The sequence below is a fragment of the Myotis myotis genome, unplaced genomic scaffold, assembly GCF_014108235.1.
Source record: "Myotis myotis isolate mMyoMyo1 unplaced genomic scaffold, mMyoMyo1.p scaffold_m19_p_43, whole genome shotgun sequence".
Taxonomy (NCBI): Eukaryota; Metazoa; Chordata; class Mammalia; order Chiroptera; family Vespertilionidae; genus Myotis; species Myotis myotis.
In genome coordinates this window covers 650,918-678,892 of record NW_023416350.1, presented here as the reverse complement: position 1 = coordinate 678,892, position 27,975 = coordinate 650,918, and the positions used below count along the sequence as shown (strand labels likewise).

Genomic DNA, 27,975 nt, shown 5'->3' with positions numbered 1-27,975 from the left:
ACTAAAAACTACTAAATTGTATACTTGAAATAGGTGAATTTTGCCCAGCCGATGTGGCTTAGTGGTTGAGCATCGACCCATGAATCAGGTGGTCACAGTCTGATTCCTGGTGAGGGCACATGCCCCGGCTGCAGGCTCGATCACTAGTAGAGGGGGTGCAGGAGGCAGCCGATCGATGATTCTCTCTCATCATGGATGTTTCTCTCTGTCCCTCTCCCTTCCTCTCTTTGAAATCAATAAAAATATATTTTAAAAAATAGATGACTTTTTATAGCATAAAAGTGGAAGAGTTTATGCCAAGAGGAAGAGTTTACGCCAAGGAGTAAAAATAGCCAGTCCCCATGGTTGGAAGGTGGTAGCAAGGGGAAAGAGTGGTACAAAGTAAGGCTGGAGAAGTGAGTAGGATCATGAGGCTCTTAAATGTACCTTAAGAGCAATGGAAGACCATTACACAGTTCTGACCAGGGAAGTGATATATTCCAGTTTACACTTTAGAAAGATTACCCTGTCTGCTATGAGAAGAATGGATTTACAAGTAAAAGTATAAAGAAGGAAGAGCAAATAGAACCATTAGAAGATACTGCAACAGCCCAGGTGAGGCACTATCCCAAGAGCTGGGAGCACCACCTTTCTCACCTTTGTCAGATAGTCGTGGATATTGAGAGTGGCCAGCTTGGTGAGGTGCCCATTCAGTCCCAGGGCCATGAGGAAGCCAGCATACTCATTGGCTAACTCAGCATGCTTGGGCTTATTGTAAACAATCCACGCGGAGTCGATCTGGGAGGCCGGGGCTATCTTCAGTCCGGCAGCCACACCATTATGAAAACTGGCCCAGCTTGTCATGTTGGGAGGCACATCAATGTTCCCACTGTTAAGGTCTACTGTTGTGTTCCGAGGAGGGGCACGCCCTATTCAGGCAAACAAATTTAAAACTGAGAGAATAGAAATATACAAAACCAAAGTGGTTAAATTTAGATTTTTGAGAACAGAGACTGTTTTTTCTACATTTGAAATCCTTAATATTAGCTTACTATGAGTTCTGAAACTTTTATACATGTGAGTCACACTCGATGCAAGGTGGAAAAACCTTAATTGCTTAAAATAATTCATTGTCTTTTTTGCTAAAATACATGGGGCTATAAGATAACTGATACAAATTTAACTTTATACATATCTGATTAGGATACCCACTGCTTAAAAATCTTTCTTTCAAACAGCAGGAAGCTTATTAAAAAATAAAACAAAGACTAGTGTCACAGTTAAACTATACGAACAATAAATTCCAACATGTGGTTAGTGACACTGATATTAAATATGCCACACCCTATTTTTCTCAGGACAGTAAGTGAAAATGACATTTTAAAAAGAGACTAGGACCTTTATAAATTTGTTCTGCCTCTTATCTATGTCTGTCTATACATATAATATAGATATCTAATTATATGCTATTGTTCACAACACCAAATTCATTCATAGATAGCGCTATAAAAAGCATCATTTTACAGACTTGAGTTACCCGTGAACCATAAGAATATGCACTAAATTTAATTTAAGAGCAACATAAAATTAAATGGTTGTGATGTTCTTTGAGTTCCAAGTCTGGTTTTGATCTACCTAATTAATAGGCAAATATTAAATTATTTTTATATTTTTAACTCAAGTCATGACTATAAAATAAATATCCTAATATTGCATAGAGTAATACAGTTCACTGGGCGTTTGAAAATGCTGTTTTAAATAAGTTCTGAAAGTTATGTAAAATCAATTTTAAATAGATGCACAATATCTTACTTAGAGTTTATGTATACATGCACTGAGTGGCCAGATTATTATGACCAGCCAGATTATTATGACCACCCCATCAGTACAATGAAGTGAATTAGTTATGCAAATAATAATAATAATAATAAAACCTTGAGAGTATTTGCTTAAGAAGTTTTCAATATTCAGTATTTTTGGAAGTGTCAATGAAGTACTGATGGGGTGCCGGGAGCCGGTCCATCCTTGCTGTTTCAAGGGACCCGGCATATATGGCATACTGTTCTTAATATGTTTGCTCACCTTCTTGGCACTATGTGTTTTAACCAAGGTCTCTGAGAAAGGGTGTTTCCCCAGGTAGGGATTTTCCCCTGAAGTTAGGGAGGGAATAAAACCTCTTAACTAAGTGCCAGGCGGGTAATTAATCACTTTAACTATGAACAATCATGCTTAAGCTACATAATCTTTACTCCCTGGAATGGAGATAAGAAACGCCCTAACCTTTGTAATAGAGATTGATAGGATTGAATCAACTGGTATAAATACAGATGTAATAAGACAGCAAGACACAGAACTTAGAATACAGGACTTAGAACACAGAACTCAGAAGAGAGAACCAGGAGAGACAGAACCTAGGCACAGAACCTACACAGAACGTTCTCTAGAGACAGCAGAACTTCGCTGGAGATCCAGACCAGAACTTGGCTGGAGATCCTGGCTAGAGATCCTGGCTAGGCTGCTGATCAACTGAACTCCGTCTCCGTGTCATTCCTTCTTCGCTGACTCCATCCACACCTTTGGGGACCCCTGGACCTGCTGGGGTTGGACTCCGGCAATGGGGTGGTCATAATAATCTGGCCAGTCATAATAACCTGGCCACTCAGTGTATATACATACAGTATAGTCACACAGAAACACATGCACAAAGTAAAATACATGACTGTACCATTTGCTCTTGGTACCTACAAATTAATTCAAATGTTGTTGTATGACAGCACTACATTGGTAACAAGTTCATGAGTTATACTCTTAAAAAAAAAAGGCATAGAGATTAATCATGAAAAACAAGTAAACTTACCAAAATAGCAATGCATCATATACATAACACTTAACATTTGCACACAATATAAAAGGCAAAGGGTAAAGCAGTAAGAATTCAATATATTATTCAATAACCAGAACAATATACATAAGTACAACAGGCCTATAAGTGTGAGAGTTAAGGGACTACTTAAAAAATACATTTTTTCCTAAATTAACTTATTATTAAATCAAGATTTTTTTCTTAGGGGTGTCTACCAGAATGGCTAAAAGAATAAAATTTTGGATTAATGTAATAAACACATTTTAAATCATGAAAATTTAACGAAGTGTATTTTTTTTTCAAAAGAAGACAATGATTCATATACTTATTTAACACTCACTCAAGTATTGCCACCCAGATTTAATACACAATAACATTTGCCAATTTTGCATGAAATTCTTTTCTAATCCAAGCTTTTTCTATGAAAAGCTCCAAATAGTTGAAAGGCTAATAAAATGAACACCTATATACCATGCCCTCCGTCAAGACTCAACAGTTGTTCAGATTTTGACATAGTTGCTTATCTCTAAGAGAGAGAACAGTTAAAATAGTGAATGTCACTCAGGTTGCTTTGCCTATCATGAGTTGGAAGATGGGCTCTTTACTCAGCTGGTCTCATTTTCCGCAACCACTGAAAACACAGTTCCTTACTAATCTGAGGGGACACTATATTTTTAAAATTACTTAACTTGAAATACACATTTTATACAAGTCTCATAAAAACACATGCACTACACTTTAAAAGATTTTCAAGGATCATTTTGACTATATGTGACTGTCACCTATAGAACACATTCAAACTAGTATCAGGTGAATGGGCACTATAAAACCCATTATAACGAATAACATGAGGAAAAGAACATACTCCTATCTGGCAGAAGTAAAAGCTCATGCATCCAATCATGTGCCAATCTGCTGCATCAGAGCCTTAAAATAGTGTCTTAGGAGTTATTCTAAGCAATTTCTAAATAAGTAAGATGAGTACACCCCAATATACACTTATAAAAGCAAAAAATAATAATTTCCAATACCAGGCTATTTATATAAATTATATCCCACTAAATGAAATACTCTGGAAAAATAAAAATGAAGTTGTCGATTAAACATGTGTATACAGCCTGGCCAGCGTGGCTCAGTGGTTGAGCATCAACCTATGAACCGAGAGATCATGCACGGTTCGATTCCCAGTCAGGACAGAGGCCCAGGTTGTGGGCTCAATCCCCAGTAGGGGGTGTGCAGGAGGCAGCCTATCAATGATTCTCTCTCATCATTGACGTTTTTAACTCTCTCCCTCTCCATTCCTCTCTGAAATCAATAATGTATATATATACACATATATATACATATATATGTACATGTCTATATTAAAAAATGTGTATACAATATCTACATACATACATATATGCAATTGTATCCATAGATATACTAGATATGGAAGGATGCTCATTACATAGTAAATTTTAAGATACTGTAATTTCTAAAACAGATTTAATATTTTCTGATAACTAAGCAAATATAAACTTATAAAGTGGAAAAATAAAATTCAGAAACATATGTAACAAAACGTTAACACTAGTGGGTCTTTAGCAAGTGAAACTACTGTAAGTAATTAAGTATATTTTCTGTTTTTGTAAAAGGATCATCTATATATATAAAAGCCTAAGCGAACGAGCAACCAACCGACCCATCATTACGATGCGTACTGACCACCAGGGGGCAGATGCTCAATGCAGAAGCTGCCCTCTGGTGGTCAGTGTGCTCCCACAGTGAGAGAGCAGCTCAGCTGACCTTCTGGTGCCAGGCGCCAGGCTCATGGCTAGTGAGCGCAGCTGCAACGAGGCGAGCCTCTCCCAGCTTCGCGGCAATGCTGAGCAGCAGCAGATGGCAGGCAGAGCGGGGCCTAGATGAGCTAGCGTGGCACCTGGCCTGGGCTCAGGCTCCTCTCCAGCCACCCACCGCCTCAGGCACTACTACATCCTTAGGGGGATGTCCGACTGCCAGTTTCGGCTGGATCCCCACAGGGCCTGGCCTGCAGGGATCAGGCTGAAACCAGCAGTCGGACATCCCCCGAGGGGTCCCGGATTGCAAGAGGGCACAGGCCAGACGGAGGGGACCCCATCGGTGCATGAATGGGCCTCTAGTATGTTCATAAAAGACATAAGACATTTTAAGACTAAATACTTCTACATATTATACTTTAAGATTGTTTAATGTTTAATAATATTACCATTATCCATAATATATTTCTAAACTTTTCCAATTACCTTTCTGTATCTTGAAATGGTCTCATTAAAAGCAAAAATTAGTAATGGGCTACGTTCTATTTCCCTAAACGTTTAGTCCGATTTGCTATTTGAGCAGCAATAACCACTAGAAGAGCTATTAACAATATGTAAGAACACTAAAGATAAAAAGAGCATTTCATTTCCTTTCTCATTGAGCCCAGAATTTAACATACCTGTCAAATTCAACTTAGGAATAGGCAATGGTTCTGTTGGAACAGGATGGTATGAAAACAAGGTAAACATCCCTCGTCCTACTGGAAGGGCCATAGTTCGCTGGCACAACTGGAGCAATCTATAAAAATTAAAACCAAAATGTGAAAAAATTTTAAGCAAATAAATTGGAATGCAATCTAGAACAAGTATTTCAAAAGAAGGCATGCTGTATAAAATGAAGTCACAGCCAGGAAATCCACAAAGATGTGGCTGAATCATCCCAACATGGTCATTCTCACTTTAATATTCTTGCCTCCCTTAGAAAGTCTAAGGCAGTGGTTCTCAACCTTCTGGCCCTTTAAATACAGTTCCTCATGTTGTGACCCAACCATAAAATTATTTTCGTTGCTTATTTTCGTTACTACTTCATAACTGTAATGTTGCTACTGTTATGAATCATAATGTAAATATCTGATATGCAGGATGGTCTTAGGCGAGCCCTGTGAAAGGGTCGTTTGACCACCAAAGGGATCGTGACCCACAGGTTGAGAACCGCTGGTCTAAGGGGAGGCCCAATTCCCTTTTTGTTTCATATTTGCTTTGAATGAAAACCATCTGGTGCAGACCAGCCAGAATGGCTCAGTTGGTTGAGCATCATCCTGTGCATCAAAAAGTTGTCTGTCTGTCTGTCTGTCTAAGCATGTGCTCAGGTGAGGATTAAAAAAAAAACAACAACAGCTGATCTAAAAACCAAGCCAACACTCCCAGGTAACCAAAAGGAGAAACCGAACGTTCTACTCTGTTGTTAACACTCTCATAGAAAAATATTATACTCTTGGTTCACTGTGTTATTTTCAGTCTAGCTGCCCTCAATATATCTGGGTTCCTACTCCCATCCTTTTAGCAGAGAGACTCCATGGCCTATACTCAAGGAAGGAAAGGAAGATCCTACAGTGAAGGTCAACAGATTTCATGGCATCTCTAGGAAAAACACAGAATCAGTTTCCCTTATATGACAGTTAGGATTTATCAGAGATGTTCAAGGTTCAAATGGCTTCTATGAGCTACTTGTTTTTATTTTTATTTTTTTAAATATATTTTATTGATTTTTTACAGAGAGGAAGGGAGAGGGATAGAGAGTTAGAAACATCGATGAGAGAGAAACATCGATCAGCTGCCTCCTGCACTCCTCCTACTGGTGATGTGCCCACAACCAAGGTACATGCCCCCGACCAGAATCGAACCTGGGACCCCTCAGTCCACAGGCCGATGTTCCACCCACTGAGCCAAACCGGATAGGGTTACTTGTTTTTATATTAAAGTAAATCACAGTCTGTAGAGCACCTTAAAACAAAACAAAATCAAACAAATTGTGAAAGCAGGGGCGTTATAACCAGGAAACACTTCACACAAGTGAAATATCTCTCCAGAGACTAACATTTTCTCTGAAGACAACGCTACTCACAAGCATGATCTCTCCCTAACTGTACACACTCATAGTTTTTCTAGTTCACTGGTGAGGAAAATTTTGCTGTCCTAAGATTCTTTGGGAACACTGACTACATTAATCTAGAATCATGGAAACTCAAGGCCAGAAGGCAACATCCCATAACATTTCCTTAGCAGAAATCTTACATATAATCCACAACATTATCATAATGGAAACAATTAATACTGTATCCCTTCCCTTTATGATGCCACTGATTACAAGATACATCACTATTTCCTGAGGTACTAGGAAAGAAAAAGCATCGCCATTTAAACTGTAACACCTATTGACTGAAAGACATTCTCATTTCAGAGACAGTAAAAGGTTAAATAGAAAATAACCTCACAAAATGAACTCTGTTCATGATGGACTGCATGGAGCTTTACTACACACTGGGCAGTGTTACCAGCATTATGTAGAAACTAGAAGCCCGGTACATGACATTCGTGCACTAAGGGAGGGAGGTCCCTTAGCCTGGTCTGCACCCTCTCAGGAAGCGGGCCTAAGCTGGCAGGTGGACATCCTCCGAGGGGTCCTTAGCACTGCCGCAGAGGCAGGCCGCTGTGGTCACCAGCCAGAAGCCAGGCTCACTGCTCCTTAGCGCTGTCTCGGAGGCGGGAGAGGCTCCCGCCATCACTATGCTCACCAGCCATGAGCCCGGCTTCTGGCTGAGCGGTGCTCCCATCGAGGGAGCACACTGACCATCAGGGGCAGCTCCTGCATTAAGCATCTGCCCCCTGGTGGTCAGTGTGCATCATAGCGACCAGTGGTTCTGCCGTTCGGTCGATTTGCATATTAGGCTTTTATTATATAAGACTAGTGGCCAGGTGCATGTATTCATGCACACTGAAAGGAAATTAATTCTCTATAAAAGAAGTGTCAACCAAGTTCATGATCGACAATGACAGATCAAAACAGATGTGCATGACTGGCACCAGAGAGAGCTTTATATCTATACTAGAGGCCCGGTGCACGAATTCATCCACTAGTGGGATCTCTCAGCCTGGCCAGCGATCAGGGCCAATCAGGGCATGGGAGGTTGGCCAGCCAGAGGGAGGGGACGCAGAGGGTTGGCCAGTCAGCTGGGGGGAGGGGCCACAAGAGGTTGGCTGTGGGAGTGCGCTGACCACCAGGGGGCAGCTCCTGCGTTGAGTCTGCCCCCTGGTGGTCAGTGTGGGTCATAGCGACCGGTCATTCGGTCATGCAGTCACTTACGCTTTTATACATATATCTACACTAATAAAAGAGAAAGATGCAAACTAACCATCACTCTGCTATGCCCACAAGCCACGCCCACGAGCCAATCAGGAGCAAGTATGCAAATTAACCCAACTAAGATGGCAGCGGCCACGGAGCTGGAGCAAGCAGGAGGCTTGGGTTATCCCCAGCGATGGAGGAAGCCAAGCTTCCTGCCCACCGTGGCCTCCACTGAAGGCTACAAAGTTTCAATTATAGAAGATAAATAAATCCCAGATACCTGCTTCCCTCTGCTCAAGGAGGCGCTGAAAAAAAAAGAAAAAAAGGGGCTGGAGATTGGGTCGCCGGGGGCCAAGGCCAGCCTGCAAACAGCCATCAGGCCCTCACCCAGGCTGGCCAGGCACCCCAGAGGGGACCCCCACCCTGAAGGGGGTGTGGCCAGCTTGAAAACAGCCCTCAGCCACTCACCCAGGCTGGCCACCACCCCCTCAGCGGGGACCCTCACCCCATGGGGGCGTGGCCGGCCTGCAAACCACCACAGGCCCCTCGCCCAGGCCGCCCCACGCCCCAAGGGAACCCCCACTCTGACCCGGGACACCCTTCAAGGCAAACAAGCCAGCCCCCACCTGTGCACCAGGCCTCTATCTATACTAATAAAAGGGTAATATGCAAATTAGACTGGGAGACCTTCCAGGAGACTTTCCGGACATTTTTCTGGAGAAAGCCATGGTGGCGGGGCCAAGGTAGAGGCGGTTAGAGGCCAAGAGGGGAGGGCAGTTGTGGGTGATCACGCTGGTGGGGGGCGGGGCCGTTGGGGGTAAGCAGACCAGCAGGGGGGCCAGTTGGGGACAAGCAGGCAGTCAGTGGGGTCAGTTGGAGGTGATCAGTACAGCGAGGGGGCAAGTTTGGAGTGAGCAGGCCAGCAGGGGGGCAACTGGGGGTGAGCAGGCTGGCAGGGGAGGCAGTTGGGGCGAGCACACTGGCACGGGGACAGCTGGGGTGATCAGGCTGGCGGGGGGACATTTGAGGGCAAGCAGGCTGGCAGCAGGGGGCAGTTGGGGGCGAGCAGGCCGGTAGGCAGAGTGGTTAGGGGCAATCAGGAAGGCAGGCAGGCAGGTGAGCAGTTAGGAACCGGCAGTCCCAGATTGCGAGAGGGATGTCTGACTGCCAGTTTAGGCCCGATCCCTGTAAACCAGCAGTAGGACATCCTTCGAGGGGTCCCAGATTGGAGAGGATGCAGGCCAGGCTGAGGAACACCCGCTCCCCCATGCACGAATTTCGTGCACTGGGCCACTAGTATGTATGTGTATGTGTGTGTGTGTGTGTGTGTGTGTGTGTAGAGAGAGAGAGAGAGAGAAGGGTAATACGCTAATTAGATTGAACATCTTTTGGACATCCTTCTGGACAAAGCCACGGTGGCAGGGACCGAAGCAGGGGTGGTTAGGGGCGATCTGGCCGATAGGGGAGAGTAGTTAGGGGCGACCAAACTGGCAGGGGAGGGCAGTTGGGGGTGACTTGACCAGTAGGGGAAGGGAGTTAGGGGCAATCAGGCAGGCAGGCAGTGGTCCCGGACTGTGAGAGGGATGTCTGACTGCTGGTTTAGGTGGGATCGGGCCTAAACTGGCAGTCAGACATCTCCCGAGGGGTCCCAGATTGGAGAGGGTGCAGGCTGGGCTGAGGGACACCCCCCCCCCCGCATGAATTTCATGCACCGGGCCTCTAGTAAATATCTAAAAGCCTAAGCAACCATTATAACTGGTCAGCCAGTAGCTATGATGACACACTGTCCACCAGGGGGGTAGAGGCTCAATGCAGGAGCTGCCCCCTGGTCAGTGCACTCCCACAGCCAGCCAAGCTCTCACAGCCCCTCCCCCCCGGCTGGCTGGCCGGCCAACCTCCCACAGTCTCTCCCATCCCCTGGCTGGCCAGCCAACAGCCCTGATTGGGGCGGCCAACCTCCCGCGGCCCCTCCCCCTAGCCAGCCAACCTCCCACAGTCCCTCCCCGCTGCCTGCCGGCCCTGATTAGCCCTGATCGCTGGCCAGGCCGAGGGACCCCACATGTCCATGAATTTGTGCACAGGGCCTCTAGTATAAAACTTGTTTAATTAGACCTGCTTCCTGATTTAGCTAAACTTTTTCCAGCCCAGTGAAGCACCCCAACTTCTCTTTCAGGTAATTGTCAGCAACACAGCAGTAAATATCAACATGAAGCACATTATTATTGTAGGTCATGCAGGGAGAACAAGAGGTAAAATATTTAACTGCAGCAGTGTTTGACTATATTCTCCGTAGTGAGAAAACCTGAAGTCATTTTCAAGGTCCACCATTTCTTACTTCTTTTCAGTCAGGTAAAGTTTCTAAGCTTTCTAAATCTCCATTTTCCAGCTAATAAAAAGAAAATAGGATTCCACCAAGTCTCCTATCTACCTATTCCAGAACTTCTGTGAGGATCAAATGAGATGAGGCACGGGAAAACGCTTCACAGACATTTGGTCAAAGTGTAAAATGTTTCCACCTGGCTATAAAGCAAGTCATGCTCCTGGGCTGAAGAAACTACAAGGAGGCTGGTCGGTAGGGAGAGGAAGGCGGGCGTTGCTACGTGATGTCATTACCCAGATCAGGGTCCTCAAACTACAGCCCGCGGGCCACATGCAAATACAAATATTGTATTTGTTCCCGTTTTGTTTTTTTACTTCAAAATAAGATATGTGCAGTGTGCATAGGAATTTGTTCATAGTTTTTTTTAAACTATAGTCCGGCCCTCCAACAGTCTTAGGGACAGTGAATTGGCCCCCTGTTTAAAAAGTTTGAGGACCCCTGACCCAGATGGTCGCACACTTAGCATATTAGCCTTTTATATACAGACTAGAGACCTGGTGCACAACATTCGTGCACTGGGGGTCGGGGGAGATCCTCAGCTTGGCCTGTGCCCTCTAGCAGTCTGGGACCGCTCGGGGCATGTCCGTCTGCTGGCTTAGGCCCACTCCCCACAGCAGTTGGACATCACCCAAGGGATCCTTAGCGCTGCAGTGGAGAGAGGAGAGGTTCCCACCATCACCACTGTGCTTGCCAGCATGACCCCGGCTTCTGGCTGAGCGGCACTCCCTCTGTGGAAGCACACTGACCAGCAGGGGGCAGCTCCTGTGTTGAGTGTCTGCCCCCTGGTGGTCAGTGCATGTCATAGCGACTGGTTGTTCCGTCGTTCAGTCGATTTACATATTAGCGTTTTATTATATAGGACTAGAGGCCCGGTGCATTGAAATTCGTGCACTGGGGGGGGGGGGGGGAGGTGTCCCTCAGCCTGGCCTGCACCCTCTCCAATCAGGGGCCCCCTCAGGGGATGTCTGATCCCTCTCAAAATCCAGGACTGGTGGCTCCCAACCTCTCGCCTGCCCACCTGCCTGATTGCCCCTAACCACTTCTGCCTGCTAGACTGACCGCCCCCTAACTGCTCCCCTGCCAGCCTGATTGACGCCTAACTGCTCCCTTGCTGGCCCAATCGCCCCCAACTTCCCTCCCCTGCAGGTCCGGTCAGCCCTAACTGCCCTCCCCTGCTGGCCTGTTCACCCCCAACTGCTCTCCCCTGCAGGCCTGGTCCCCCCAATGACCTCCCCAGCTGGCCTGATCGCCCACAACTGCCCTCCCCTGCCGGCCATCTTGTGGCCACATAGGGGCAGTCATCTTGTGCAAGGGCATGATGGTCTTTTTGCGTATTACCTCTTTATTATATAGGATACATAACTCACTTGATACACAAAACCTTGTGAGGTATGAACGCTACAATTGTGCTTCTTATAGAGGCAGCAACTGAGGCAGCAAGAGGTTAGTAATTTATTCAAAGTCACCCAGCAGATACTGGCCAGGCATAGCCCAGAGTTCATACTATAGACTATGCTCTCACACAGCATCTCTTGTCACTCCATTTCCTCATTTATAGTGACAAATAGCTGGGTCCATATGGGAAGGAAATAGAGATAGGGAGTTATGACTGACTCAGACCTTCACCAGCCTGAAGCTAAGTGTGGATGGTCCTTCCCTAAAAGTTTTAAGTCGCAGAGTAAGAAAGGAAAAAACAGTGGCAGAGATGACAGGTAACAGAGAGCAGGCAGATAAAGACACTGGAGAGAATTTTAAAATCTAAATTGAACTATCAACAAAACAAAAAGACAACCTACTGAACAGAAGAAGATATTCGCCAATGTACATCTGATAAGGGGTTAATATCCAAAATTTATAAAGAACTCATACAACTCAACACCAAAACAAACAAACAATCCAATTAAAAAGTGATTAGACACTTCTCCAGAGGACATAATGGTGTTTTTACCACCAATATACAAGAATTTATTTGTAAATTTCCAAACCTGCCAGAAGTGGCACTTTCCAAGCCCTAAGCCCACCCTTCTTATCAAGCTCCAAATGGCAACGAGTTCTCTCCACTCCACCAAGCACACCCATACCTTAGGCTATGCCAGAGAACTTGAGTGTCCCCTTCCTCTAGAAGGCTTTATATTCCTGAGCCCAAGAGCTAGGGTGGCAGCTCTCCAGCATCCCAGGAGATATGGCGACCAGAGCCGCTTGCATAGATTGAGGAAAGAAAATAACGGAGGCACCAAATAGGGCTCCCTGAAAAACCCCAACTTACCCCCTGTACAAAAAAGCTCCCACATAAAAGAACCTACTCCCTAAATAGTGCAAATACCCAAAGAAAATGAATAACATATGAAAAGATGCTCAAAGTCACTAATTGTCAGAGAAATGCATATTAAAACCCAATGAGATAGCACCTCCCACCTGCCAGTTAGAATGGCTGTCATCAATAAATCAACAAACAACAGGTGCTGGCAAGGATGTGGAGGAGAACCTGGTGCACTGCTGGTACAAATGCATTTGTGCAGCCACTGTGGAAAGCAATATGGAGGTTACTCAAAAAAATTAAAAATAGAACTATCTTATGACCCAGCAATTCCATATCTGGGTATATATCCAAAGAAATCTAAAACACTATTTCAAAGATATATGCACCCCTATGTTCACTGCAGCATTATTTACAAGAGCCAAGATATGGAAGCAACCCATGTGCACATCAATTGATGATTAGATAAAGAAGATGTGGTACATATACGTAATGGAATATTACTCAGCCATAGAAAAGAATAAAATCTTGCCATTTGCAACAACATGGATGGACCTAGAGGGTATATTAAATGAAGTAAGTCAGACAGAGAAAGACAAAGACCATATGATTTCACTTGTATGTGGAATCTAAAAACCAAAATAAACAGACAAGCAGAACAGAAACAGACTCATAGATACAGAAGACAAAATGATGGTTGCCAGAGAATGGAGAAGATGGGGTGGAAAAGGTGAAGGGATTTAAGAAGTGCAAAGTGGTAGTTACAAAATGGTGATAGGGTGCCGGAAACCAATTACAGCATGACAGCAGGGCTGAATCTGGGAATGGCTGATGGCATTTCCCCAAACCTGAATAGGATACATTAAATTGTTTGCTGCCGGAGAGCTCAGGGCATCTTAATCTACATGTTATTGCCTCCTACTGGCCAAACACTTGAACAGCCATAGTCTAATTCTCCCCAATCTGACAATGGACTCTGTATACGAAATCCTGACCCGTTGAAGTGTGTATCTCTGCCTCACCTCAGGACAATTTGTGTTAATAAAAAGCATGGGGTCCTGAGACAAAGAGATCTTCATTTCCTTTAAACTAGGCTCCTCTGACCCCCAAATGCCTTTCAAAATTATATTTTGTTTCTGGACTATTTAATCTACACACAGCCCCTTCTCCAGATTTCCTGAACCCTTCTTAATACTGAAACAAGAACCCCGGCAACAGGGATATAAAGTACAGCAGAAGAAATCAATAATCTATATGTATAAAAGCCTAAGCGACCAAACACAAAAACGATGTGCACTGACCACCAGGGAACAAACACTCAACACAGGAGCTGCCCCCTGGTGGTCAGTGCACTCCCAAAGCCAACTTCCCACGGTCCCTCCCCCTAAGAGACCCCACCTGGGCACAAATTCGTGCACTGGACCTCTAGTATTATAATAACTATGTATGATGCCAAGTGGATGCTAGAATTATTTGGGGGATAACTTCATAATTATATAGTGTCTAAGCACTATACTATATATCTGAAACTAATATAAAATAATATTGAATTTCAACTATAATTGATAAAAATTAAGTTGAATTGCCCCAAGGCAACAATTCTGGAATGTTATATTGATTACTACTGAATCGTACAAGTTATCAAGGGATAAATTAGTATTAGCAATGTAATAAAGAACATAAGTTTTAGAGAATGGCAAAAGAGAAGGCTTATACAATATTACATATCACTATTAGAGTTTCTAATGGGAGCAAGGAAAAAATACTGGTGTAAGTTTATACTGAAAATAACACAAGAAAAATTCAAAATATTTTCCTGATCAAGAAGTCCAAGGATGAGTTCAGTGTTTTCCTTTATAAATTCTTAAGGTAACTAAGAGCAGAGAGCTGTATTTCAAGAGGATGAGGGTCTGAAGTACAACATTTACCTCATTAAACGCCAAAATATGTTGAAAATGTATAGAGTATTAAGGTTGGATAAATACTTAAAACATATGATACTTTTAACTTTAAAGTATCCATTTTGGGGGTTTTAGCGTTAAAAAAAAAATCCCCGAGAGGTAATTCATGCTTTCAATTACCTGTTTTCCTTCTCTTCAATGAACTCATGGTCACTGAGCTCTGGGTACTGCACCACATTGACACGGACAGGATGCGCACTTTGAAGAAGCCTCCGCACGTCCTGCACCCTTAAATCTTCACTCCATATGAGTGACATAACCTCCTGATTCATGTCGTTCATGCCATCATCTTCCTCCTCAGTCTCTGTTCCTGAAGGAACATCTGATGAGAGCACCTGAGTAACAGACTTGGTTGTAGTGACAATTTAAAAACCAGTCAACACACACTGACTGACATGAGCATGTCCAGGATGACATATCTGACCACCAACAGAGAAAAACTATGCATTCAAAAGCAGGCGAGCCTGGATTCCCTTACGTACCAGGACTCTAACGTAGAACTCTCTGTTACAGCACAATTAAACTGCCCACTTAAAAATTCTTTATTGAGCCAAGAGAAGTTTAAATTTGAGATAAGAGTCAGGAGGAGGATTCCTTTAAAAGGATCTAATAAATTATAAAAATCTAACTATATCCTAAACATCTTGAAAACAGATATGACACCCCCCATTATTATTTAAGAACCCACACTAATTTAAATATTATATTTTATTAATATAAGCAGAAAAGAAAAACATGCAGAATATGCAACAAGGGTAGCTGAACAATACTTTCTCCCTTTAGAGTTTTAAATACAATGGATCATGGCTGGTTTTCACTTTTGTTTGTAAATATGTTCCAAATAAAAATTTCTTAAAAGGGAGGAGACTGATGTAACAAAACAAATGAAAAGGGTTCAATCCTTGATTATCATTCTGTCCTCATAAGCTCAGTGTATGCTTTTTAGTATGAGTCTTCCAGTCCAAGTACAGTCAAACCTCAGCTCTCAAACTTCTCCCATTTTGAACAATTCGATTCTCAACCAGGTTGTTCATGGAAAAAATGCCTGGGTTGTTGAATAAACTTTGGTTCTGGACCTGACAACCCTTTCATGCTGATACATCAGAATGACAAAAAGTGTCTTTCAGGCCATAAACAAAAGAGAGAATGCAAGTCAGTTTACTGCTAAATCTAGGATTATTAACCTCTCAGGAAACAGTGCTGTGAATATTTTTGTGTTGTTTTTTTGTTTGTTTGTTTGTTTGTTTGTTTGTTTTGCTTTTGTTGCTGACTAAATGGAGGACTGGCACAATTTTAAAACTTACAGAGGCCATCAAGAGTACTAATGTTACAAAGGATGTGAAAAAAACAATGATCACGGACAACTGAAGAGGTAGAAAAACTGTTGGCTAGAGGAAAAGCAGGTAGCCAATGACAGCATTTTGGAGGCGGAAATATGTAAAAAAGCAGATGCCACATACTGACCTCCTTGAAAGAAACTGGGGAACCAGTGCTGAAAGTGATTCATTTAAGGCTAAGGGGGGGGGCTGGGGGGGGGGGGCCCGCAGGGGTTGGTTGATAAGTTTAAAAAAAGAAGTCTTTGTTTATAGGTTAAATAGTACATTAGACATGTATTGTATATAAGAAAGATCAAAACGGAATCATTTGGGGGTTTGGAAAGAATTAATAAAATTTACATTATTTCTAATGGAAAAAAAATGATTCTGTTTTCCAGCAAATCACTTCTCGAAACAGCCTTCTGGAACAAATTAGTTAGAAAACCAAGGCTTCACTGTAATTCAGACTTCAACACAGATTTGAATAACATGAAATCTTCTTTTCTCTCAATGTTTTATATTCTTTTAACAAAAGGTTAACTTCCAGTTAAAATGCTAGAGTTCTGTCAACATTTAACATGGAAACAGTATTAACATGAAAAAAAATAATGGCAGATAGGGCTAAATAATCACTTTTATTTAGTTCATAAAAATTTATTACAGTTCCTATGAACTATCTAATTTTAAAAAGAAACTATATTCTAATGGGTGGGTTAGCTATAAAATATAGACCCAAATAGCTGGTAAGTTAAATTTAGATGAGTTATACAATACAACCTCAACTAACTGAACTGAGTTTAGACAGAATTACTTAAAATGACAAATACAGCTGAATGATTATCAATACCATTTGGTTTCAGTGCTAATGATGTTACACTGCTCTTACTCTGTGAAAAGAGGTCTAAATGCTAAAACTTATCTTGGCCAAGGGAAGAATAAAAATTGTATTAACCCCCCCCCCTCAAAAAAAAATTGGTTTTCTGTTTAAGACAAAACAAATACTAACTCAAATAAGAGTTGTTATGTAGGTGCAGACTGAAGAGCACTATCTGGTCGGACCCTGCTAAAGATGGATCCCCACGGAAACAGATTCTGTCACAGTTACATGAGGCAACACTAATGTCAGGAATAAATTTTGACACAGGTTCTAAAGCATCAGTAGCCTAAGACCTGATGTGGATTATAAATAGTCAAAATGTGTTGATTATTATCTGTTGGTTCAAAGGCTAATAAGAGATTAGGCAAATTTCCACTGTCACCTCTGGACCCTCTGGGATGCTCACAGTAATACAGCACTACCATTTATGATTTTAAAGTTAACTCGAGTTTAGAAATTTTAAAAATTCCATTTTTAAAGAGGCTGATTTTAAAAGAAATAATTGGAGAGTAATGATGTAATTCACTTTCTACCTTAGAACCCATTCTTTAAAAAACAGACTTAAAGACCGATGAAGGATAGTATTCAGAAGGGATAACATTAAGACATCTTTCAAACCTTAGTGCCCTCTGTCCCCTTCCCCCAAAAAATCCTTTTCTTGGGGCTTCAGTTTGATGTGATTAAACAGATATATTTACAATATTCAAAGGTTAAATTCAAGAAAGCCAACTCATCAGAAATGTATGAAACAGAGAATAGTTATATATTAACTATGAAAATTCAGGATCTATGCTCTTGCTTTTCCCACATAATTATAAATTAGTTAATTACCAATACAATTACCAATATAAGTAGGGAGTCAGCCATGGTAGCTGCTCTAGTGATCACTCAAGGTGAAGAAAGTTCCAGGAAAGACAAAGCATTCCAAAATCTCCTGTTCTCATGTTTAATTTACAATTAATAACATTTGTCCAATTATAAATGCCACCTGGCACATAATATGAAAAAGGTAATGTAATATACATGCTTGCAGAAAGACAAAAGAAATGTAGAACATTCCTACTTTGATGTTACTAAGGCCAAACTGAACCTTGAACTTTCGGTGTTGACACTCACAGATTTCCCTTTGGGTAAGTTTCCTTCACAGGCCTGCTTGGATAGGTCCTGGCGTCCAATCAAGAGACACACAGCCTCTGGCCAGTCTGCAGCAGGCTGCTCTCGACAGTGATAAATTGCATCTCTAATGGGAAGAGCAATTCCAAAGGGAAGAGTTTCCAAGTCTCTTAAAGTGAAACCTGATGGTGAAAGGAAAACATTTTTCATTTGCATTTAGACTTGCCACTCTCCTGTTTAGCCTCTGACTAAAGTTAACAAATATCTATTCTGACAAGAAAGAAATTCATTTTATTCATCTTACTACCAGGCTAGTGTCTTGACATCAGGGATTAGCAGAAAAGGTCTCTACAAAATTCTAAAAAACCTTAAGAAAAAGACAACTAAAACAATAGGAAAACCACCAAGGACTTAAAAAACATTCCACAGATTAAATACAAAGAGTCAATAAACATATGAAAAGATTGTTTATCCAATGAGTGATCATGGAAACGCAAAACTAAAACCACTAGAAAATAGAAGTTCACACTAGCCTGACAGACAAATATTGAAGTCAATCAATATCAAGTATTGGCAACTATGCACAGCAACAGTGCTTCTCGACCACAGTTGATGGTGGTTACTTATGTACTGGTACAACCATGCCGGAAAACACCTGGCATGTACAGATAGGCCGAGTCCTATGGTCCAACAACAGCCATACAGAAACTTGTGCACATGTGCACCAGGACACAATATTAAAATATTTGTTAGCAATATTGTTTCACTATGGCAAAAAAAGGGAAGGGAGGAAACATCCCAATTGCTTGCATCAATAGAATGGATAAATAAGGCCCAGCCAGTTTTGATGAGTGGAAAGAGCATTGCCCAAGGACTGAAGGGTCTCGAGTTTGATTCTGGTCAATGGCATGTACCTCGGTTGCAGGATGGATCGCTGGCCCCCACTGGGGCATATTCAGGAGGCAGCCAATCGATGTGTTTCTCTCACATGGATGTTTCTCTCTCTCTGTTTCCCCTCCCTGTTTCCCCTCCCTTCCATTCTCTCTAAAAATCAATGGAAAAATATCCTTGGGTGAGGATTAACAACAAAAAAAGAATGAATAAATAAGTTTTAATATTCAAACAATGAAGTATTTAGCAATGAAAACAAGTGACCTACTGCTAAGTGAGTCAACATGGATGAATCTTTAAATATTGAGTCCAGATGGTGTGGCTCAGTGGTTGAGCATCGACCTCTGAACCAGGAGGTTCAATTCTGGGTCAGGGCACATACCTGGGTTTCAGGCTGTGCAGGAGGAAGCCAATCAATGATTCTCTCTCATCATTCATGTTTCTATCTCTCTCTCTCCCTTCCTCTCTAAAATCAATAAAAATATTTTTTTCTAAATTTTTAATAACAATATTGAGTGAAGAAAATAAGATAGCAGAAAGTTTTATTTTATGTTTACATAAAGTTCAAAAATATAAAACATTAAGCAATATATAAAGATGATAAAACATGAGAAAAGAAATACAAAATTTAGGTAGGACAGTGGTTACCTCTCGTGGTGGATTATGTGGGAGGACACCATGCAGAAGTAAACACACAAGGGTCTTCAACCACACTAGCAATGTTCTGTTTCTAATGGTGGGTGGCAAGTACATCAATATTCACTTTATTGTTATTCTCTAAACATGTCAAAAATTCTTTTGTATGTATGCCACATTTCATTTTTAAAATTTTTAAATCTTCACGTTAATTAAATTTTTATTTTTCCTAAAATAGTATCTAAATTTTATAAATTATATATTATCTATTAATATAGAACCTTGATTAATTTTTAAGGTAAAATTGGTTCCTCATATGAAAATAACAATTTTATTAAATATTATGTAACATATAGATAGAAGTTGGCCACTATTTTTTCAGCATAGGTATCTAATCTGTAATACTAATGACAATTATTATAATTTTGAAGAGGATATACAAAAGAGTACAATGAAAAACTAAGTCATTTAGAGCAGTCTTTAAGAATTCAGGAATATCCTGTAACATTCATTAGAGCATGACTTTCTAATATAGAAACAACTTCATTTTTTTTAATATCTTCATATAAGTAATTTGACTTTTTTTTAGTTATTTTTGTGAAAAATTTCTTTAGTACTTTACTCAGTTTGAAACCTAGGCTCACAGGGTTAGGATTGGAGAGTAGAAAACTCTTTTCTTCCCCACTCCACCTATGAATCTTCATCTTGGCACCTCAAATCCCTGGCCTATACCCTTCCAAAGCACACCTGCAATGTTTATACAATTACTTTTAGGTTTTGCCAGGAATACTCCCTTCTGATATCTGAGTATGACAATGGCTTAAGGTCTGGTGTGCAGTGATTGGTGCTCTCCATTCTGAGGCCCAGAGATCAGAAGCTAATATTGCTGATGTCATATGAAAGTTGTGAAACTGTTAGGGAAAGGAAGTGTGGCTAGATAGGCCATAATCTCAACCCTGTGGGACTTTCTCTCCTCATGCCTCCAGATCTAGCTTGCCTTGAGGAAGATGGGCTTTGTGAGGGTGGAGTGTCCAGGGAAGCAGAGGATTCTCACTGGCAGTTCAGTAGCACATAAAGAGTAAAGACAACCTTACCTACATTAGCCATCCAGACAACCAATCTTTCAGCCAGACTAGAAACTGATGGAGAATGCCTGAAACTAAACCTGTAGGAAAACAAAACACAGTTATTGAACAGAAGAGTGACACATAATCGAGTTTTATATATTTAATATAAAAGCACAATCTGAATAAAAGTCACCTGTTTTCCTCTTGTTCTGCTTGTGACTTTTGGGGGGCTACAAGATAACAAAACGAATTTTTATTTTGATAGTCTTCCTGGTAAAAAAAATACATAACATGCACAAGAAATTTGGAAATAAAGCTTTAACTAACAACTCCTAGAAAATAATAAAATAAGCAGGCTGGAAAGTATAATTTCCCTGAAGTTAAAATAATCCTAAAAATAATAATCATCCTTCTAAAAGTATGAAATAAGGTACATTAAAAGTATGAAGTTAGATTTTTAAGTCATCCTGGTCTCTGAAATTCAGTTGTGGACTTAGACCAGAACAGTGTAAGATAAAACCTCTACAATGAGGTAAGATGTGGTTTCTAAACAAACACGAAACTATTTTCTAATTTCAACTCTGATATCAACATTTATAAAATTTTGTTTGCAGAGCCTAACATTACACTGACTTACCTAGAGAAATTCTCGATAAATAGTGTGAGGATTCGTCACAAACAGAGCTTTCATCACCAAGAATGTAGAGCGCAATACTCTGCACAAGGAGGAAATTAACATCTTTTTTAAATGACTGGGTTATCATTACATATAGGACAGTTCATCCACTTTAGGTGTACAGCTCTGTGTTTTGACAACAAATGTTTCAGTCCCATCACCACTATCACAATCATGATACGAATACTGTCCTCACTCCAGAAAGGTCCGCAGTGCCCTTCGTGGCCCATCTGCTCCTCCCTGCACCAGCACCAGAGACAACTCATCTGTGTTCTGTCCCTGTAGTTTGCCTCTTCTACAGTGTCATGTGAATGGAACCACAAATGTGTGGTCTTCTGTGTCCTACTTCGTGAGTATGCCTTTGAGATCCATCCACATTAACCACATCTATCAGGAGCTTGTTTCTTTCTACTGCTGAGCAGTATTCCATTATACAGATGTACCAACTTTGTTCAGATGGGCATTCAGGTCATTTCCAGTTAGGTGAACCCTAACCCTCTAACCCTAACCCTTTCCCCACTTCTGCCATCAAGAGTCTCTTTTTTTGTTATTGTTGTTAATCTCACCTGAGGATATTTTTTCCATTGCTTTTCAGAGAAAATGGAAGGGAAGAAAGGAGGGAGGGAGAGAGAATGAAACATCAATGTGATCGACTGGTTGCCAACCACATGTGCCCCTACTGGGTCTGGGGAGTGAAACCCACAACCCTGATATGTGCCCTGTGTCCTGACTGAGAATCGAACCTGTGACCCTTTGATTCGAGGGCCAACCACTGAGAAACACTGGCCAGGGCCATGGTTCTCTTTTGAATATCTGTCCCACCACTAAGATCTGTACCTGCAGTGGCACTTTCTTTTTTTGAAGGAGTAGCATGATTTTACTGAATTTTAGTACAAAACTGGAAGATCTTAAAATTCTATATACCAGGCATCAAATCTAACAAAGAAAAGTTATAATGTGAATATCTGTAAGTTGACTAATGTATTTAGGTTGGAGGTTGAAGAATTATGGCATATCCATAATTCTCTGGCTCCCTTTTTTGGTTAGAAATACACTGGGTCCACCCCATTGAGCAAGACCAAAAATTTGGTGGTTTAACTTAAATGCTTCCACACAATCTGCAAGAAATGCAAAAGTTCTGGGATTAAGCTGTTCTGAATACACTGTGGATGTATTTAATGCCACTAAAATGTACACCAAAAAAGTTAAAATAATAAATAGTATGTTAGATTCTCACATTATCATTTATTTAAAAGAGCAGAATCACCATTCTGCATGTCTGTGTCAGAGCACAGGGGTTGTGAAGCCTTCCTCAACATGAAGGCAGAGGCAGAGTGAAGAAAAGATGGGTGTGTCCACTGACATGTGGGAGGAAGACAAAAGCACACGGCTCTCCTATGAGCCTGAAGGGTCCATAAAGGACCTGTGCGCAGGCTGCTCGAGGGCCAGGGGACTGAGAGACAGGTGCTGAAAAAGCTCACCTTTCCAGATGCCCTTTGGTTCTTACTCGAAGATTTGACCATGGACATGTCCTAACTATGCAAAATGAACTAATTTTTAACAATAAATAATGTACTTCTCTGGGGGGGGGCGGGGGGGGGGGGGTTGGTACCTGGGAAGCTACAGACAAACTGGTTAAAAAATTTAAATGAAAAAGCAAAGGAACTAAAATAGCTAAAACAATATTAAAAAAGAGTTAATGGGAGGAGTCATACTAATCAGTTTTAAGACTTACTTTTAAAGCTACAGTAATCAAGACAGTGTGGACTGCAACACAGATCAGTGGACCAGATTAAAAGGCCCAGAAATTGACCCATAAGAATGTGGTCGCAGGATTGGGGGGATGAGGGGACATTGAGGGGATAAGGACACATTTGTAATATCTTATGCAATAAAGGGAAAAAATATTTTTTAAAAAAAAGAATGTGGTCAACTGACTTTTAACAAAACGGTAAAAGCAACAAAGAAACAATAATCTTTTCAACAAATAGTGTTAAAAGATTTGGACATCCAGATTGAATAAGAACCTCAACTTAAACCTCATGTCTTATAAAAAATTATCAAAGTGGATCGTTGCTCTAAATGTAAATCATACAACTATAAAATTTCTACAAGGAAACAGGGAGAAAGTCTTGTGTTCTGAAGTTAAACAATGAATTCTTACATATGACACCAAAAGCACTATCCATAAAAGAAAAAAACTGGATAAACTGGCTTCATCAAAATTGAACAGTTTTGCTCTACAAAATAAACACTAAGAGAATGATGAGACATGACAAGATGCAAAGTAGGAGAAAATATTTGCAATCCGCATATCTGACAAAATTTCATTATCTAGAATGCTCAAAATATCACTAGCCATTAAGGAAATGCAAATTAAAACCAAATGAGATATCACTGCACATATACCAGGATGGCAAAAATTAGAAATCATGACAATAGCAAACACTGACAAAAATGCAGGGACACTGGAATGCTCACACACTGCCGGGGAAATGTAAAATAGTACAGTCAGTGTGAAAATAGTTTACAGTTTCTTAAAAACTAAATATATACTTACTACATAACCATCAATCCCACCTCTGGGTATCTACTTTAAAGAAATGAAAACTTATGTTCACACAGAAACCTGAATGATTACAGCAGCTATATTCACAACTGCTGGTACAGGGAACACCGCATGAATCTCAAAAGTATAAGGGAAAATTTGTTGGAAGGGAGGAGGTCTATTCTGTATCCTAGTTATGGTGGTGAATACATAAATCTACATGTTTGTTGAAATTCACAGAACTGCACACCAAATTTTTAAAGTTAATTTTACTGTATAATTTTTAAACCATATTTTAAAAGAAAAAGAGAAAAACAAACAAGTTAGGCAATAGTATGAGTACATACCAAAACTACAAGTCGGCTTCTTTCACAGATGCCAGGGAGGTAAGGGTAGGGTGGCATTTCTTCACCCTTCAGACAAGAACTCACCCACTGGTAAATACTTGGTGGCTCAGAAGTAAAAAATGATGGATGATGCATAAACCCTGTTTGACCTTTAAAATTAGATAAATGTTTATAGACATACAAGAATACATTAGGAAAATGATCTTTTATTCTAAAGGGAAAATGTTTTCAAATGACAGATACTGTTATCAATCGGAAAAACATTTTTCCCTATTTTCCAAAATGTTCCATTTTTCCTGCAACAGTAAGTAAACTGTCTATATTATAATATGTAGAATTTGAATGACTATTATTTTATCCCCTGCTAGATAGAAATTCAGCAAATTTTTATGCTCAAGGCATATAATCTAACCAAAATTTTCTGCCCTAACCTGAAAGGTGAGAAAACAGAAGAGACAGTCAGGATTCCTCTCTGTTCCTACACTGGGCCCCAATCCTGAGTCCCTTTAGCTCAGGGTCTAAGACAGTACAGTGGTAATGAACATGTTCCAATATGGCAACCACTAGCCCCATGCAGCTACTAGGCACTTGAAACGTGGCCAGTGCAACTGAGGAACTGAATTTTTAATATTATTAACTGGAATGACAAGCACAGGTCTTGGACACAGCATACTTCCCAGTAGAAGCTAAGCTTCTGCAACTCAGAACCTTAAGGATGAATATAATTTGCCAACATACTGAGGAAGTTATGGCTTACTGCAAATCAGAGATCAATCACAAACTAAAATCTGCCTAGTGGGAAGGCCCTGCCCCCTGACTTAGGGACTTATGGTAAGAAAAATACAAGCAAATGTCACTACACTGTTCATAAAATCTTTATCAACACAGATGCTTACCTTGATCAATTGTGCACACCTGTCCAGTAGTTCTGACAAGTGTTGGGTAATCCCTGTAGTAATGATCTAAGTAAGGCTCCAATTTTAAGTCCCTAAAACAATAAGAAAATATAAAATAGAAATAACAAGGACGGTATTACAAGATTTTCCCCCAAGATTAGGGTTCATCAATAGAACTTTCCATTTTAAAAACTTACCTATGAGAAAGAAGATAATCAAATCTAGAATCTCTTTATTCTATTTCTGAACTTTCCAGTGCCCAATATGATAAAAGCAACCTAAACTCCTTTTGCTAAACAAATTTTGTGGAGGTGAAACTACTGTAAAAACACTGAGGTCTAGGTTCTCCTCCATTACTTATTAGCTGTGTGGTCTTCAGCAAATCATCTCTAGAACCTGAAATTTTCTTCCAGAAAATGGGGAAACACCAGTAAATTCACTGTGAAGTTTTAAAACTAAACAAGATATGTGAAAAATATCTCATAAAATGTAAAACATTATATAAATGTTACTTATTTCAGAGAGCCCATGATTAGGGTTTGGAAATTATTTCATTTACAAAAGAATTTTCATGATAGTAATGATTTATCCTAAGAGAAATCAAACAATTAAAACTGTCATGTCTCAGAAAATAATTTCAGTATCTAAAGGAAGATCACAGTAATTAGAAAATGTGCTGTAACCTTAACTAAAGACATTGACATTTTGATAACACCCAAGTGTGACTTTTAGAATTCAGTGCGTAACTCAAGGCTATTAAAGAGCATTGTTAGAACAATTTAAATGTAGATCCACTAGGAACCTGGAAGGCAGGGATGATCACAGACAGTGACAACACAGCGCAGCAGAGCCCACAGCTAGCCAAAAGTCATGGTCTTGGAAACACACTCAGACAGGTTTTCTCATCATTAAATGGGGATCATGACTCCCTGGCTTGTTTGACAATTTATGTAGCTAAACTGCGATTCTCTGAACTGTAAGCACCATCAGAATGTAGGTATTGTTACAGTACTGCAGGTATTATTATAGAACTTCCACCACAGTGCAGCCAGTCATCTTGTCAACATGAAATGCTCAACAGGTCACCCCCGGTGTTTAACATATTTTGTGACTTCCCGCTGTTCATAGCAACCCTAGCATGATCCACAGGCTCTTACATAGCCAATATCTTCAAACAATTCTGTGGTTCTTAAAAAATGCTCAGGGTTCTTAAGAAGGCCAATTTCTGAGTCACCTGAGCACTCCTAGAAGTTTTCACTCTACACACAGTATTTACCTTGCCAACTGAACAAGGAGGTCAACAAGTGAATGAATTCCTTCTCCCATCAGAGTATTCAATTTAAGCTCCTCATAGACAAGGTGAAGAACAAAAAACATTGCAGGTATGTGAGAGAAGAGAAGTGTAGAAGAATCCAGACTGAGATTCTGTGACAAGTCCTCATCCTTTATCTGAGAAACTTCCAAAGGACTCAGACATAAAGATCTGTTCAAAAGATGAGACTCAACCTTCTGGTGGTAGTCTGAATTCAGTAAATACTCCCAATCCTGAGAAGAAAGAGATTTGATTTTTAAATCATGCCTCCTTGAAATGTTGTCATTTAAAAAATTCAATTAAAGCAATTCAAGTTCCATTTCACATTAAGCTGCTCTAAGAATATGAAAAAAAAAAGCACAATGCTGAAACATAAAAAGAATATCAAAACAGCTGAGTGATGGCCATGATATTCTAAGTCCTCTGTGTCATTTCCACAATCTCCGCAGCACTTTTCCCAGGAGGAGATGCGCGACTATTCCTTTCACTTGAACGTGGAGGCCTTGTAGGATTATTAGTTGTACCACAGGAAAAAGGGCAGCCCAAGGACAGGGAAACAGGGAATGGGAATGGCCAATCAGGGAAGTAGTCAAAACACACACATGTATCCAGTAAGTTCACCATCTCATATGGGTGCAGTTTGTAGAGACTCAAAACAATCACAATAGTAACATCAAAGATAACTGACCACAGGTCACCATAACAAATGTAATAATAATGAAAATGTTTGAAATACTGCAATATTTATCAAAATGTGACACAGGGACACGAAGTGAGCAACTCTGTCAGGAAAATGGCACCAGCTGACTTGCTCGATGAAGGGTTGCCACAAACCTTCGATTCTGAAAAAACGCAGTATCTGTGAAGCCCAATTAATCCGTAGGCATACCACAGAAATGAGAGACTAGTAAAAGTATCTACAGGGCAATTTATATTAGCAAGAAATAATACTTACCTCATCAGATCCCGTCTCAGAAGGCCTTGCTTTTTTGGGTGCAATTACTGGGGAAAGTGATCCTTCAAAGTCAAACTGGAAGATAAACCCAAAAGAGAAGACAAAGATCATATAAAGTTGTCACTGTCAACCGACTAAAAAGATTCAGAAATTAACCCTAGCCGGTTTGACTCAGTGGATAGAGCATCAACCTGATGACCGATGGGTCCTGGATTCAATTCGGTCAAGGGCACGTATCTCAGTTGCAAGCTCCTCCCCAGACTGGGCCCTAGTCAGAGCACGTGCTGGAGGCAACCAACCGATATGTTTCTCTCACATGGATACTTCTCTCTCTTTCTCTTTCTCCTCCATCCTCTCTAATCAATAGAAAAACATCCTCACATGCATGCGCACACACACACACACACACACACACAGAGTGGCCAGAGTATTATGACCACACCATCAGTACTTCGTTGGGCCACCTTTTGCCTTCAATACTGCGGCAAGATTCTTCTTGGCAGTGACTCCACGAGATGTTGAAAGGTGATGCGAGGAATCTGACATCATGCCTGATGAATAGCCCTGTCTAGTTCTGTGAGATTTGATGGTTGTGGAACCAGCTGCCTGATGGCGCTTTAAACTTCATCCCACAAATGCTCAATTGGATTGAGATCCGGTGATTGTGGGGGCCACATAAGCAAGGTGAAGTCTCCCTCATGTTCTTGAAACCACTCCTGCACAATATGAGCACCGTGGCATGGCGCATTGTCTTGTTGGAAGAAGCCACCTCCATTG

General features: G+C 40.9%; 1 protein-coding gene across 8 annotated transcripts in view; it reads right to left on the bottom strand.

Moving 5' to 3' along the window:
- ANAPC1 (anaphase promoting complex subunit 1) overlaps positions 1-27,975 on the bottom strand; it is a 110,644-nt gene that overhangs the window by 37,009 nt on the left and 45,660 nt on the right. For 7 of the 8 annotated variants that reach the window (XR_004967221.1, XM_036306752.1, XM_036306753.1 and 4 more), the window contains 11 exons: positions 27,199-27,273; positions 26,208-26,476; positions 24,932-25,023; positions 24,036-24,184; positions 21,102-21,180; positions 20,658-20,694; positions 20,492-20,562; positions 17,874-18,052; positions 14,685-14,911; positions 5,301-5,419; positions 637-908 (listed from right to left, as the gene is read on the bottom strand). Coding sequence is in view for 7 of the 8 variants with exons in the window: in XM_036306752.1 (XP_036162645.1) it covers positions 637-908; positions 5,301-5,419; positions 14,685-14,911; positions 17,874-18,052; positions 20,492-20,562; positions 20,658-20,694; positions 21,102-21,180; positions 24,036-24,184; positions 24,932-25,023; positions 26,208-26,476; positions 27,199-27,273 (1,569 nt within the window). In the remaining variant the exon portion in view is untranslated. The remainder of the gene's footprint in view (positions 1-636; positions 909-5,300; positions 5,420-14,684; positions 14,912-17,873; positions 18,053-20,491; positions 20,563-20,657; positions 20,695-21,101; positions 21,181-24,035; positions 24,185-24,931; positions 25,024-26,207; positions 26,477-27,198; positions 27,274-27,975) is intronic. The other variant, XM_036306756.1, reaches the window with a different exon arrangement.